The following is a 16,984-nucleotide window of genomic DNA, read 5'->3' as shown; positions in this document are numbered from 1 at the left end:
CAATCCGTGTTGGTTGGCTGAGCTCGTTGGCTGCCATGCACCCAAAGAGTAGGCTTGTTCGAACAGATGCAGTTCTGCATAGATCTGACTTGATCATGGAGGTAGCCTATTAGATATAACTGGAGCGAATGACTAAGTAGACTCAATTGGTGTACTTTCGTGAGGACACTTTCGTGCAGCACCCTGTGTGCTTACTAGCGGAGTGCGCACATTTTAACAGAATAGTAGTAGGCTTGTTCGGTGACTTTCTAATCTACATCAACGTGAACTGCAGAGGCTAGCCGGGAGGAGCTACAACAGACGGCAGCGTACCTAGCGTTCATGACAGCACCGGAAAAACCAGAGCCCGTCTACGGAGAGCCTTGGCACTTCCTATTAAGCCCCATTGTATGGAAATTGGTTGCAGTTCCATTAGAATTCCACTGGGGGTGATCGCGGGCGAGTGCAGGTTGAATGGGGGTCTATGGAGCTAGACGGCTAAATGTATCTCTTTCACCTGCTTGTCGTGGAAGAATCGTAGATTTTATTGTAGTTTATGCAAGTTCAATATAGATTTTAGATCAAAAGTTGAATGAACGAGTACTTATGTCCTTTTCATTTCTTACAGGTTGGGTCATTGTTGCCCACATCACGCTAGCATTGTGCTAATGAATGATGTCATTGACATATTTGAAAGACTTTTTAGAAGACTTACGTGACTTCAAAAAACGAGCATATCCGTATCCGGTCGGCAAAACGGCAAATACATCCTTCTTTGAAAGGAATGACTTAAGTGCATTGTGTTGCTCAACTTTCAAAGAAAAGCACAAGTCGAACTCCTCCAAAGTTGACGCCAACGCCGATTCAAACAACCGCTCTTCGTTCGCCATAGCCACCTTCCTTGTTGCTCACCGTCACAGGACTGTCGTCATCCTGTTAAGCCCGCCTTAAGACTCTAACAAAATAGAGCACTGTGATTGGATGACGTCCACGGCGTCAGCCAATAGAAATCCCTATGGTTTGATACTAGACGTACAGGCTGAGCAAATTAATTTGCTGCCGCTAGGGTGCGTCTAGATTTCTAGGCTATTTTTCCCCATCAAGAATCAAACATTCTTTAGAACACAGCTGATCAATTTTGAATGAAGTTCTAATGCAATAAGTGACCGGACTAATTGCGGAGTGATATGAAAGACGTGAATTAGAAGCACAAAACTAGAAGAATTAGAAGCACATTTTCCTTGACAGCGGTCTGTTATACTTAGCAACGGTCTGTTATCGAGAAATATCAGACCACCAAACATTGGAAAGGCCCATTCAAGTGAATGGAGCATTCTGCAGCATTATGAAGAGCCATGTAATAAATTACTTTAATGACCATGGAGCACAATGAAGAGAGCAGCACAATGTAGAATTGTATTACAATCTGACTGCTATAGAGATGTCACCGCACTGGACCGGCATATTATGCACTCCTGACTGGCCTGAAATGAAGTATTGGTAACAACAGGGGTATAAATGTCAAGCATATTTTGTGGATTACATTCTGCTAAAACTCCTTGAATTACACATAGCCTATAGCTTCATATTTAAAACACTGGCAAACAGGACCCACATTGTCTAAAATAAAAAATAAAAAAGAGCTTGCAGCAATGGAATTGTTCACTCTGCAAGTAATACCTAATTTGTGATTTATCTACTTGCATTATCTCAAGACCTTGGAACAAACATTGGTGAAAAGTCTAGACCTAAAACCTCCTACAAAGCCAGCTGATGCAATACAATGTAGCCAATATACCAATCTACCAGTTTGCTTATCAAACTGGTAGAAGTGTTGATGATGCAAAACTTTTTATTTTAGATACAGTATATAAACAATTGGAGAAGCCTGGGTCCCATGTTAGGCTTTTATTTGCAGATTTTTCTTCTGCTTTCAACAAAATGCAGCCACATATCTTGATCGAGAGACTAGCAAATGTTTTTCAGGTACCGAATCAACTATTGCTGCTACTTTTACATTTTTTAACAGATAGAACACAGAGAGTCTTAGTAAATGGTCAGTTGTCCCAACCTATTACTTCAAATACTGGCTCGCTGCAAGGATGTGTACTCTCTCCCTTCCCAACAGGTCTTCCCAACAAGGAAGCTACCTAGTCAAGTTTTCAGATGACACTGCACTGCTATCTTTATTCCAAGGTCCACATTCCAGTCATGGGTTAGCGTTGACATCATTTGTGAAGTGGTGCGACAATAATTTTTTAGATTTAAATGTAGCCAAAACAAAGGAGCTCATAATTGATTTTAGGAGGACAAAGGCAGAACCAATAACAAGTGTCATACATGGGCGGGATGTGGAAATCGTTGATTCTTACAAGTACTTATAGGTACAATATTTGACAGTGAGCTCAAGTTTCATGTAAACACTGAGACAATTGTCAAAAAGGGACAACAGAGAATTCATCTGCTGAGGAAGCTTAACTCCTTCAGTGTCTCTAAAACCTTTACGTAACTTTTATCAGTCCTTTATTGAGTCTTTTAACTTTTTCTTTTTTTATGTTGGTTCAATAGCCTATCAGTCAAAGACAAGAACAGTCTCAGCATCATTGTTAACACTTCATCAAAGATTATTGGAACACAGATAAATAGTCTGAGTGCTCTGTTTAACAAACAGGCAGTCCAAAAGGCTAAAAGTATCATCAGTCAGCCTGATCATGTTTTAGGTGGTGAATTTTCATTAATGCCCTCTGGGAGGCACTATTATTCTGTCAGGACAAAAACAAAAAGGTATTCTGGATCCTTCATCCCTACATCCATTAGATTATTAAATAAGGTTGAAGGGATAGAGTACACTACTGAAAATTTTGATTTACTGAGCGCTGTTCATCACTGACAGGACAGGGTGCCTGACTGTATGTGTGTGTTAAGATGTATATGTCTTTTATTTTCTTATTTATTTTATTTTCTTTAGGTCTTGTATTTCTATATTTTATATTACATAACTTTTTTTATTTATTTATACTATTTATTGTAGATTGATGGAGACCGGGACTGCAAACTTAATTGCCCACTGATGGGATTAATAAAGTTTTCTGAATCTGAATCTGAATATGATACCATGCTGACTAGTTGAACAGATTGAGAAACTAAATGGAGACTGTAGGATTGGTATAACAGGCAGACAAAATGATCTGTAAATACTTTAAAACCAGTATGCATATGTGTTTTGTGCTTGTGCCATGTCTGCCTTCTTCAGGGCACATTAACAAAAATACTCAGGGGGGAAGGCTGCTCAGGTTAAAAAGGCTAGGGTGCAGGTGCCTGTAATTAGTCCTAACAGAGCTATAGTTGTCTCTATTGAAGGAATGTTCTAATTTGAAATCAGTATAACGTTTGAAATAACCTAAATTATGGTGCTCTTGTGCTCTGTGAATGTTCACAATTTTTTAGTGTCATGTGGTTCTTTCATTATGTACTGAAGATGAATGAATATAGTATGTGGGGACTGCATTTCGGGGGTGTCTGGTGGACCTTAAGCAGCAGAAAATTGCTTGCTGATAGTTGTACTTTGTGGATGTGCACAATTGGTTCAGAAACTGTTTGAAGTGGTACTCTCAACATTTAATCTAGGTCAATTGTATGATATTGTATATTGGGGCCGCATTTGAGGGGTGTCTGGCAGGCCCTTTGCAGCAAGTAATTTGTCTGGCATGGTGATTTTTGGGTTCGGTGGGATGTGCTTTTTCATTTCAAGGTGGTTTCATGTGGTACCTCCTTCGTTTAAGCTAGGCCATATCTGAGGGGCCCTTTTGGTGTTGGCCGGGCCCTTCGCAGCAGATAATTTGTCTGGCAGGGGCCATTCATTGCTCCGTGAGACCTGCCTGTTCATATCAGATTGGTTTGAGATGGTACTTTTGAATGTTTGCCAGATACCGTATAACACCGGCACATCCAGACTGTTTCATACTTTGACAGGTGCCGCTTTGGCACCCTGAAGTATTTCTCAAAAGTGACATCATTCAAGAGCCTTTTTTACCACATAAAATCTACAGAACTGTAGTTTTAGAGATAAGCATGTCATGTTTGTGGTCAAGCTGGATTTTAATTGCCAGCCATTGTTGAGTGAGCCAAATTAAACTTTCACATAATGAGTTCAAATGTAATGTAATATTATATATTTATGTAATAAACACTTTGTAAGAGTTGACAATATTTTATTGATTTTTCAATTTATGTAGCCCTGTGGGTGAAGTACACAGTGAGAAAAGAAAGTGTGGGTAGATCGGATACAAACTATAGGACTCCAAAAAGTGTTACAATTGTAAAAATCTGTGTATGTACAATGTACAGGTGAATGCTGCTCAGTGACTGAATGCATATTCTGTGTTTCCCCAAAATAGTTTAATGCAACACTATCCAACACAAAAAATATTGTTAAGAAATAAAGAAAAGGATTTTCAAATAAATATATAGACAGTATATGTGCATCCTTGGGTTGAGATATTGAGATACCACATACTTCTCATTGTCCACTCAACCCTACAAATAATTATTGGTGTTTAGAAATTCAGGGTTTTGTGACATGATAATGCAGTCTACTCCATGATGGCTCAAAAAATGACAGGCTCAATGTAGTCTTCTCTATAGCGTGAATTGATGACTCGCTGTCTCTTGGAATCCTGGTTGACCTCCTTCTCCACAAAAACACCTTTGAAGCGCATATCTGAAGCAACGGACTGCAAAAAAAAATCAAGGAATAACAGTCAGTGAGTGAAACAATGTTGAATGTTCATCTATTAAATAAAATAATTAAGGCACATCTATGATTTGATGGTAACACTTTATTTGGTAACACTTTATTTTAATGTGTCGCTGTTACAGTGTACCTACCTAATTAGGTACAGTGGCACAACCTGTGTAACAACATGTACTATCAGGTACTATCATTGTACTTGCATTATGTATTTGTAGGTACCTACATATAGTTGTTACATTGTAATACTGAGTGCTTTTACAAAACTTTGCCAATTTGCCTAAATTTTCATCAGAGGCAAAGAGCTGACCTGAGACCTGCTGGATGGGGTAAATCTGGTCATGATAGATTTGATATACAAAGCATTCTTAGCTCCAGTCAAGGCCTCATTGTCTTCAGTACATGTAACAGCTGTGCTGCTACAACCTTGTTATTCTTTGATACAGTGGAATAAACCTATTAAGTGTACCAGTTAATTACTTACATGTACATATGACATATATGTTGTGTCTTCGATGTCTGAACAGTCATGTGTGTACATTCAAGGATCATTGTACAAAAAATTAAAAGGTAATATGTTTGTAAGGAAATATTGTATTGCTAAAGAGTTCCCAGCACATATTCCCAGGTACTTAGTTACACAAAATGTACTACCCCAAATACCTCACATATACAGAATAAATAAAAGATTTCTGCTATCAAGAGAGTTTGTGCACATTGAATACAAATTCTAGAATTGTTGTCCCTCTTCCTTGAAAAATTGTTCAGCCCACAGTTTCCCAACAAGACTGATATTCTAAACAAATGTTGGTGTCAGGGGCAACCGGCACTCTGAACTATGGTGGCAGGCTGCATTTTCAATCTACACTGCAAAAAGTAAAATCTAACCAAGTGTTAATCTTATATTAAGATAAAAAAACTATTTAGTATTATTTGAAGTATGAATAGACTTACCTAGCGTTCTCTCGAAAGATCATTTTGACTTAATTTAATAAGACTGACTTATTTTAAGCATTTCAAGACAAATTTACATAACGCACTGGCAGACAAATTTGCTTGCTTGTAGGATGAAACGTCTTAAAATAAGTTAAACTCTTCTTAAATTAGGTCAAATAATTTTACAATAAAGTGTCAGGTAAGTGACAATCATTGAAAGTGACAATCATATTCAATGCAAATCAAACCAGCTAATAGGCTAACTGAAAGAAAATCATTGCACCACAGCGCTATGAAGTCCCTGGTCTACACCCAGGGCCAAGCCTTCTTTCCTGGGTGCTATGGTCCTATTGTGCATGCCAAATCGGCTACTTGCCAAAACAAAAAAATAAAAACTCTACGATATGTCTCTACATTTATTTGTTACCGTTTCGTTGTGGCTTTTGCTGAGAAACAAATAGTTTGTAACACACGCTGAACTTGAATCAAACATTCTTTAGAACACAGCTGATCAACCGTCTGCCTTCACTTTTGAATGAAAATCCGTTGCCATTGACAGTGGTCATTATTTAGAGGTCCTTAGACGAAATAATGACCGGTTTTCCTGGAGAGAACGTGTTTGAGTTAGAATTTAAGAAGAAAGGTTTACGATAGAAAAAAACAGCTATGGTAACCTACTTACAATAAGGATTTGCTTGCAATACACTAAATAGCCTACCTTGCACTGCTGTTTGGTTGTCCCAAACTTTTAGATGATCCATAATCCATACATATTAACTGAATCTTAAAGTGCCCATATTATGAAAAAATCACTTTTTCTGGGATTTGATGTGTTATTGTGTGTCTCTGGTGCTTCCACACGCATACAAACTTGGAAAAAAAAACACCCATGCTGTTTTGAGTGAGATCAGGGTTTCTGGATGTATCCTGCCTTCAGCCTCCAGGGTGAGCTGGTCAAAATCGGCAAGGCTTTTGACGTCACAAGCCAAAACATTTCAATATTCCCACCCATCACCTCCTTTTAGGGCAATTGCGTTACGTGGATATAATGGAAACCTATGGAGCTACATCGAAGTTACTTACTAAATCGTTGAACAAACGTGAATAAAAGGCACAAAATAAGGTTGGTTTAAGAGTTATCTGTTTGTTCATGGGATTCATTCTAATTCCATCACTTACATATTTCCTACAACTAGGTGAGATAGCTAAGCTTATGTTGTAGGCTACTGAAGTTCCACTGTTAAATAGCTAGCTAGCAAGCTAACCGTTTTACATAGAGATTATGGTAGGCTAAGTGTTAGCTACGGGCTATACTATGTAAAACGAAGATGTTGGGGGATTTTGAATTGGCGTGTTTCAGACGTTGCATAATCAACACCCCACCTCTCCACACCAAGCCTACGAGTTCAACTGTTTTTTAAGCCTACATATCTCAGAAAATAATGTAGATACAAGCTTAAACCTTTGCACAGTAGTTGTTGGGTAATATTTAGCATTATTGACATAAAGTATGAAGCAAAGCCAAGATGGTCAGGCTAGGCTGGAGGCATTTGTTGATTTGACACGAATGACCCTGGTAACAGTTAATGGAGTGGGGCGTGGGTAAGTGAGCAGCAGCTCATTAATATGTAATGAGCAGCAGAAATGGCACACTTTGACAGGGACTGAAAAAGAGTGTAATAGAGGTAGGTAAGAATCTTTTCCTACAAGCTATTTCCAGCAAACAACTTCAGAAACATGTTTTCTGGAACTCATAGACCTATTTTAACTTGTTGAAAAATAGTCATAATATGGGCACTTTAACCGGCCAGTTATCAATCTTGAAACCCGAACGGTGTGAAAAATAAAGCTGATGAGTTATTTTCATGACGAGCACGTTAATGAAATGAACGGAATGTTGAGTTTTTAAGCGAGTTCTTTATCATGTTATGACAAAGTTTACATCAATTATCATCTTCTAATGTATGCTTCCTTATGCTGAGAATCAGGGAAAGTCTGCTCCCTTTACCCCAAACACAGGATATCATTTGTGTGTGAAGCATGTTTCAATCAAGACATTACATAAGCTATTTTTATTGTGGTATTATATCACTGCTTGGTTGAATTTCACATCGTCATGCATTCTTTAGAGTGTGTAATAACCATAGGTTATTTCATATCACTCCTCAAGTAGTCTGGTCAATTCTTGCAATGGAACTTCATTCAAAAGAGAAAGCAGACAGTTGATCAGCTGTGTCTGAAAGAATGTTTGATGAAATGGTAAACAAATTAATTTGCAGAGTCATATCATGTGGGGTTTATTTTTTCATTTTGGCAAATAGCTGTGTAATAAGCGGGATAATGTATAGAACACCGGTCATTATCGCTTTCATCTATGTAACAGTGTATCTATGCAACAGGCCAATGCATTTTAGTCTTAGTATTTCAGTAATGTTAAAACTGTAATTGCATAATTTCAGAAACTACACTGCAAAAACTGCTTATCTAACAAAATCTAACCAAGTGTTATTAATCTTATATCAAGATAAAAAAAACTAGTTGGTATGGTTTTCAATATAAAGACTTACCTAGCGCTTTCTTATGAAATCATTTGACTTAATTAAAATAAAATTGACTTATTTTAAGACATCTCATCTCGAAAACAAGCAAATTTGTCTGCCAGTGCGTTAAGCAAATTTGTCTGCCAGTGCGTTGAGCAAATTTGTCTTGATAAGACTCCTTAAAATAAGTTAAAGTCTTCTTAAATTAAGTCAAAATGATCTTTTGAGAGGGCGCTAGGTAAGTCTTTTCATACTAAAAACAATACCAAATAGATTTTTTAATCTTAATATAAGATCAATAACACTTGGTTAGAATTCATTTTTTGCAGTGTATTGAGAGGTATGCAAAATGAAGAGAAAGGGTGACATCGCACGTTTCTTCCACCCAAAGAAGAGGGATCAGCGTGACACATCAACATACCATGAACAAAATAGGCTCAGTGCTCACGGAGACTGAGGTTCAAGTCTGGCTTGAGGTAATTTCCTGAACCCACACCTCATCTCTCTCCTCGCTCATTTCCTCTCATCTCCTTACTATTTTGTCCAAAAAAAGGCTAAATGGGGTGAGCTTTATATGATGACAGAGGCTGCAATTATATTATGGGGTTACGGTTGAAAACATGGACATGCATTTTCTTTGAAATTGAGCAAATAAATGCATTTAAAACCTTTTTCTTTTGCAAAAACAATATCTTTTTATGGGAACTGACTGGGCGTTGAGTCAGACAAAACAGGTGCTCTTCGGCTCAGAGATTCCAGATTATATTGTGTAATATATGTAATGTGTATTTTGCTAAACTGTCATGCTTCATGAAATGTTGTATCGCGCATCTATTTCGGGCAAAACTGCGCATGCGCAAGGCTTCACGACACCAACTTCGCATCAGCAGCAAGATCACAACACGATTGGTACAATGTATTCACAACATACCACATGACTGGTACGTATTCACATGTCGACTTTTGGCCATGGAAGGTGCGGGATACGTTATGAACCAACCCTATGTATTTCCATGGAAGGTTTTTTGAATGCTGTGTCTCATCATTAATAAGTCTCAAGATTCAATCCCCGAATTCCAAACTTCCTGTTGATTGTGGTTGTTTTACAAGTGATAAGACCTGCTCAGAGTACAGCAGAAGTGCTGTTCGCTCTGTTAATGCTTATGTACCATCAAAATAATTTCGGAAACTCTATTTTAAGGTAAAAAAAACTTTTTATGGGGAACAAATTCAAAAAAATTATTAGGAAGATATGGATATGGTGAATGAGGCCCATTAATCTTAACAGCTGGGCTACACCAGATGCACAACGGTAGCGTTCTATTTACAGAGTGTGTGCTGCTACAATTAGCTTCCACTATTATCAATGGCTCCACCAGAGACGAGAGTTGTATGCACATTTGAAAAAAATTAGACCAGTTTTCTAAAATTATTTTTACGTTCTGATCTTCTTGGTGGAGATACCTATCTATATATTGATATTATTTTTGGGCTGCTTACCAGTCGTGTCTTCACACGCTTTGGTAGATCTTCATTCAGGCTATAGACATCATCTCTCTTCACACTGAGTTGTGAGCCATCTTCAAAGTCCACCTGGCAAACATTACAAAGTTAGAGGAACAAAATTAATAGCACACTACACTCATCACAGATGTCCTCATGGCATAATTTGAAATAAGGACACATACTATGCAACATGTAAGCATGTTTCAGCATCATTTTCATAAATTTTTGGTTACAAAAGAAACCTACAATTTCAGTCAAATTGTCTCCAGGTGAATAAAATGTGAAGGACTCCTCTCACCATATACATTGGAATCACATGTTCTGCTACAAATTTGGCTCCATATACCAGTCCGTCTGTCCACCGCACCTGAACCACAGTGCCCTCTGGTGGTGGGCCGAGCTCTACACAATCCCTGTTCTAAAAAATCCATAAATAAAAGCATGCACTACAATTTAAAAAAAGAGTTCACATTACATTAAAGAAATACCAGTGCTTACAATGTCGCAAAAGTTAAGCTTTGTATGAAAAGATCAATAGCTTGAAAACATGAACTTAAAGGGGCATTTTGCAATGATATAGACTACATGTCTATATATAGGCTGACACCAGACATAATTTCACTGCATTTTTTACTTCCAGTAACTATATGCATGTGACAATAAACTTCCTTGTATCCTTGTATGTCACAATGACCCTTGCAAGTTTTTCAGCTGCCTGACAGGCCAACAGATAATTTACAACCCAAACACAGAAAAAGTTGACATTGTGTAAAATGCAAACAGAATGTGATTTATCTACAAATCTCATAAACCCATATTTAGCTGCAAAAATATCAAATGTTGAACATGACAAATTTAATTTAATGGAAAATATGTTTATTTTAAATTTGATGCCAGCAACATGTTTCAAAAAAAGTTGGGACAGGGGCATGTTTACCATTGTGCTGCTTCACCTCTTCATTTAACAACATTCTGTAAATGTTTAGGAACTGAAGAGACCAGTTGCTAGAGTTTTGAGAATGAAATGTTGTCCCATTCCTGCCCAATACAGAATTTCAGCTCAACATTCTGGGGTCATCTTTTTTTTTTTTTATTGACAATTTGACAGGTCTAAATTCCATTTTAGCACCTGGACCTTTCCTCTATGGAGAAATACTGTTTAAATATGTGCAGAATGAATGGCATTTGTTTTCCTGAAATATTCAAGGTCTTTCCTGAAAAATACATTGTCTGGATGCCAGTGTTTGTTGCTCAAAACCTCTGTCAACCTCTAACCAATAATTTAGAATTGATTGTGCCTTACCAGATGTGCAAGATGCCCATGCCGTAGGTACTTATGCACCTCCACACTGTCATAGATGCTGGGTTTTGAACTGAGCATTATAACAAGTTGGATAAGTTGGATAGTCCCTCTCATTTTTAACCCAGACGGCTACATAATGTCAAAACAGAATTGCACATTTTGATTGGTCTAACCACAGGACCTTTTTACCTCACTCACACTTTACCTCAGTCCAATTTCAATGACCTCAGGCAAGGTGGCATTTCTGTATCATGTAAATACAATTTCTTCTTTTGCAAGGTAAAGTGTACACTTGCATTTGTGAATTGAGTATCAAACTGCTCATAGATAATAGGGCTTTGACTCCGAACTTCGTTATTCGAATATAATTCGAATATTTAAAAAAATAATATTCGAAAGAATATTAGGCAGCCCTTAATATTCAAACCATTATTTTGTTAAACCATTATTTCAAACCAATTCATTATTTTTTTGTAAATGTGTTTGCTTGTTAACGATGCTTTCAATTCAGATTCCGAGGCTTTTTCACGCCTCGTGAAGTTGTGAATCGCGAGCTCATTAGCAAGGCTATGGTAGAAGGCTGCATTGACTCTGCACTTAATAAAACAGTCCAGCATCAGCAGATGACGTGACACCCCAAATCATCACTGACTGTGGATATATTAAACTGGACTTCAAACGATTTGGATTCTGTGCCTCTCCACTCTTCCTCCACACTCTTGGGACCTTGATTGGACCCTGATATCCAAATGAAATGCAACATTTGTTTTTATGTGACAAGAGGAATTTGGACCACTGAGCAACCAAGGCCAGAGCCAGGATTTTTCAAATACCGACGTCAGGGGTGTCGCTTGGAATTTTGGGCACCCAAAATGCTAGGGGGTTGTTCTGAGCCCTCCCAGCCCCCCAAACAAAATTTTGAAAAATGAACCCTTTAAACTAGAAATGCAATTCCGAGGAATTGCACGAGGGGATGCAATCTGCTGGTTAGGGTGTTGGTGGGGCTGTTAAGCTTGATGCTAGCTGGTTGGTAGGGTAATTGTGATACCTGCAAAGGTGCTTTTGGAGTAACCAAATTTAAATCTTGTGTGACATGGCATTCTTGAGATATCACACTCAAGGTGTTTTTGACCTTGACATTTGACCTTCAACCTCCAACATCAACTCACTTCATCTTTGAGTCCATAAAAACACTCGTACCAAATTTGAAGCATGTACGTCAAGCTGTTCTGGAGATATAATGCTGAATGCATGAGCTATGGCTGGGACTTTTATTTTGACACACAGGAAACACTTTAACAGGATGTGTAGTTCAGGTAGAGCTAGATTGTATGCTTAGAAGCTGAGACAGTTGGAGTCCTCACAGGTGACACCTGTGCCAGTGTTCTGATTAGAGATGCACCGATAGATCGGCTGGTGACCGGAATTGGCCGATTTTCACGTGATTGGCCATGACCGGCGACCGGCCGGTCAGTCTGAGACATGCCGATTTTATGCCGGTCAAATGCACTCGCCCGCTGCAACTGTAACAACACCCAGCTGAGTTTGCAAAGTTTGAAGAAGCTAGCAACCAGGCCAACACTCAGGGCTGGACGTAGGGCTACACAGAAAGCACTAATAGGCTATTGAGTTTTTCTATGCAGCGAACGCTGTGCTTTGCCATATTGCGTGGAATTTACTAAGCTGACACTTCATAGGCTATGTAAACATCGCTCATCACCGCCCATCCCTGCCGCTAATTGCGTGCCCACAGCTGAACCACAAGCGCAGCTGAACGGAGATAACCGATTGCGACAATAAAAAGAATCAAAGTTTAGTGATCATAGGCTACATGATAATAAGATGTCAACAAGCAGCGACATACAATAGCCCTAGTAGTTCTACTCCACTTAAAAAAAATACTAGAACTATTTACTGCACGTAGGGCTATGCCTAGCAGATTGAGAAGTGGATCTCGTGAAGGTGAACGATAGCCTATTAGAAAGGCAAACAAAAGTTAAAGTTGCGTTTGACATTGTAGCCTACAATGAAGAAAACTGATGCTCTGAATACTGAATCAGCGGTCTCTGAAAGTTTCTATAGCCTAATTGATGCATTTAACCGGATTTAAGTTTTTCATCGCAAAACAGACGTGCGCTGTTTTCATATGGTGGAGCACCTAATTGCTATTAGCACTTCTCCTCCCCTGTGTTTGCGTGATAGCCTACTCCCACTTTTCCCTCACCCTCCCATAAATTCATCAATGCATATGAAAATATGTTCCATGCAGCATGTTCAAATGTATCATGAAGATTGTTCTTATTGGATATTGGATGTGAGAAGAAAAAAATGGATGTTCTATAACAGTGCATTCATATTAGTAGTCTGTGAAATGAATGTCCCACACTGTAGTTGGCATTATAACATATGGCATTATAATTACACTGGCATTAGTTTGATACTGCAGCTGAAGTTAGACTTGAAGAAGAATCTGTCTAATCACCGGTTCCATTTTTTTAACAGCCATTTCATTATTGATAAGTTGATTAGGCCTACATTTCTATATGAACATGTTCTATTAAAGAAAAGATAGAAAATAACTATTTGTGTGCGCTGTAAAATGGTTAGAAGAAATGAAATCGGAATCGGCTAAAATAGGGCTGGGCGATATATCGGTATTACGACTACGACCGATATATTTTTGAAAACGATATGTAGTTGAGACAATATCGTAATACCGGTATTATGTCAAATAATGGGCCATTTTATCAAAGCCACTTGCTCTTCTGTGTTCAGACCATTCAGATAGCCGCAGCTCTGCTCAACTGCGCCCCTTGCGTGTGCACGTTCTCCCTCGCAGCACTACAAACTTTCAAACATGACGGACACCGAGTCAGATTTTGTTTACCTTGATCAGAGGTTGGTGCTGATGCCTATTCCGTCGGCACATCAACGGCTAGACCGAGAAAGTAAAAAATCAAAATTCCACCGGAGCTCCAAGCGGTTTTGTACACGCAGATTTCAGTTACAACACTGTTTACAGCTCTTTGACTCACGGTAAAATGTCATTTTTGGTACATAGCCTAGCTAATTTAAATACACTGATGAATGCTTGCGTTTAGAGATATACAGTAGCAGATCTAAAGTCCTCAGGGAGACAACCTACACGCTGATTTTATTAAGAGGATATGCACACGACTCGCGAGCAGTTAGGGCATCATTTTTTATGATTCCTGAAACCCCATTCAATCGTGCATAGGGATTTTTCTTACGAACCGGAACATGCAAAAATGAACGCATACAAAACGACGGTAGCGTCTATCACACTCTTGATGAGTGACTCAGTTACGTTGTTTTAAGTAGCCTAATTGTTTAAAACTATTTTTGTTGTTAATAGCAACATGTCTAGGCCATCATAGTGTACATTTGCTTGTCATCTAGGCCCCATCAAACCCTTACAGGTAAAAAAAAAAACTGCATTGTGTGACAAAACTGCAGGATTTTTCAATATTGTTGTGCCCAAAATAGCCTATTGCATTGTGCAGTACAATGTAGGCCTGCGTTGTCAGTCAGGGTCAACTTTTGGTCTTTTGTTATTTGCACAGCTTTATCAGAGCAACTGTAGCCTATGCCTATAGCCGCAGCTCTGCTCAACTGCGCTACTATGTTATTGTTTACACTTTTTTGCACAGCTCTGTTAGAGCAGTCTGAAATGAATATAATTATTAATGTGTTGTCATAATTGTTGTGTTGAGTGAATATATGAAGCACTTCGCTCTTTCTGTTTGAAATATCAATATCGTATCGATATCGTATATCGCCAATCAGCCCCAAAATATCGGGATATCAGTTTTGGTCCATATCGCCCAGCCCTAGGCTAAAATCGGTATCGGCAGGTGAAAATCTATGAAAAATCGGAAATCGGAACCGGCCCAAAAATTGCAATCGGTGCATCTCTAGTTCTGATTAGCCTGGGAACTGCACTGAGAACTACTTAACGAGCGCAGCTGGCTCTATTATGACATCACAGCCCCCATTCAAGTCTATGGGAGAAAAATACACTTTTAATTACAAATATCTCAAAAAGTATAAACTTCTCAAAAATGAAAAATGGATAGGACGGTAAAGCCTTGGAAGATCTATGAAACGGTGTTTCAACCAAATTTGTACGTTAAGCGGTTTGAGCTGAATAGCGCGCACAAAAAGGTAAAAAGAAATATCCCCGGATTTCAATAGAGGGGATGTATCCCCTCTAATTATAACTTCTGGTGCATTTTTTGGAAACAAATTGATCAATTAACAAATATATTTCATACATTATAGCATAAATCATGCTACTTTAGCAAAAGTAGCCTACGCAAGACTAAACCATAGAGGGTTTGCCAACAATGATGTACAACCATAAATTTGTTCAGTTTATAAAATGTTTTGTTGATAACTTGAACCAACACGTTTTTCCACAATATTCTATTTTTTTTAGATGCACCTGTATATCTCCAGAGCCTTGTCCCAAATTGGCTTTGGATATTTATACTAGATCCTGCTAAATCTGTTAGGAATGCTCTGCTTCTCATCAGCGTAGCGAATGCTGCATTTTACATTTGCAAGGACTGCAGAGCGTGTAGGCTACCTTCTGACAAAGTGTGTCACGTCTTGACTCTCACTCACTTAGAGGGCCCTGCACCTATCATTTCCCTCTCTTCTCCTCCTCTTTCTCCTCAACTGCCTGATTTCTATCTCCTGTCTTGAATTTCTTAAAACAAGTCTCTAAATTACTGACCAATAATTGATATAATCTGACAATAGGGCCATGTTTGGGCCATGAGATAATATCAATCACAACATTAATTATCCATCCTATATAACATTAATATAGCTTGTTAGCTAACTGCATCTCTACTGAATTTTAAGTTAAGATGTTTATTACAGGTTAGCATGTCATTGGTAGCCCTAATGCATCTTTTATTGTATTCAACCATTACCTACCTTGGTCGCATTCATTAATTAGTTTAGGACACATGATAGCCGAGTCGACACCACTTTGGTTTTGACATGTCAGAGGTATCTGCAACGACGTGTCACGTGATTGTGCGTTGATGCAAGGATCATGGTCTCTCGGCTATTTGTACTTAATAAATGAAACGAACCTTGAAGAAAAAATACAGAGGACATGACCTCGGTGTCCTCTATGGTAGCTGCAGACTCCAGCCTCAGTCCACTCCCTGTCAAGTTCCCCCAAATTCTTCAATTTGCTTTGCTTGACAATTATCTCAAGGCTGCAGTCATCCTTCTTGCTTGGACACCTTTTCCTACCACACTTTTCCCTTCAACTTTCTATGAATATGCTTTGATACACCACTCTGTGAACATCCTGGCCTTTCAGCAATGACCTTCTGTGGTTTACCCTCTTTGCGGAGGGTGTCGATGAGTGTCTTCTGGACAACTATCAAATCAGCAGTCTTTCCAATGATTGTGGTTATGTTTACTGAGCCGGACAGAGATTAAAGGCTCAGGAAACCAATATTTCTGGTTATTATATTATAACATCTTTATTCTAATATTTTGAGAAGCTGTAAGCCATAACCATCGACGCTAAAACAAAACAACAAATCCAATCTATATGTAATGAATCTAAAATATATGAAAGATTCAGTTTTTAAAAATACATTATGGGAAAAAAAACTCTTCGACAATATTCAAATTTTTTGAAACCCACCTGTATATGGGTATACGAGATTTGCAAATTGTCACATTCTGTTTTTATTCACATTTTACACAACATCACAACGTTTTTCTGTGTTGGGGTTGTAGACTGATGGTCTTACAACTAACCTAGGCAACTAGGCATAAATACCGATCTTTAAAGGAGAATTCCGTGTGATATTGACCTAAAGTGTATTGAAACATGATACCGAGTGTGAACGTATGTCTCATAGCCCATCTCGACTTGTCCCCTGCACTCCAAAATCTGGCGCTAGTTAGCCGATGCTA

At 38.5% G+C, this 16,984-nt stretch overlaps 1 protein-coding gene across 4 annotated transcripts in view; it reads right to left on the bottom strand.

Moving 5' to 3' along the window:
- Positions 1 to 4,173: 4,173 nt before the first annotated feature.
- kdm4ab (lysine (K)-specific demethylase 4A, genome duplicate b) overlaps positions 4,174 to 16,984 on the bottom strand; it is a 58,294-nt gene continuing 45,483 nt past the window's right edge. For all 4 annotated transcript variants that reach the window (XM_042086649.1, XM_042086651.1, XM_042086650.1 and 1 more), the window contains 3 exons: positions 10,010 to 10,129; positions 9,706 to 9,798; positions 4,174 to 4,712 (listed from right to left, as the gene is read on the bottom strand). In XM_042086649.1, the coding sequence (XP_041942583.1) occupies positions 4,587 to 4,712; positions 9,706 to 9,798; positions 10,010 to 10,129 (339 nt within the window). In that variant the 3' untranslated portion in view covers positions 4,174 to 4,586. The remainder of the gene's footprint in view (positions 4,713 to 9,705; positions 9,799 to 10,009; positions 10,130 to 16,984) is intronic.

Source organism: Alosa sapidissima, chromosome 3 (genome assembly GCF_018492685.1).
Source record: "Alosa sapidissima isolate fAloSap1 chromosome 3, fAloSap1.pri, whole genome shotgun sequence".
Taxonomy (NCBI): Eukaryota; Metazoa; Chordata; class Actinopteri; order Clupeiformes; family Clupeidae; genus Alosa; species Alosa sapidissima.
This window is presented reverse-complemented; position numbering and strand designations above follow the sequence as displayed.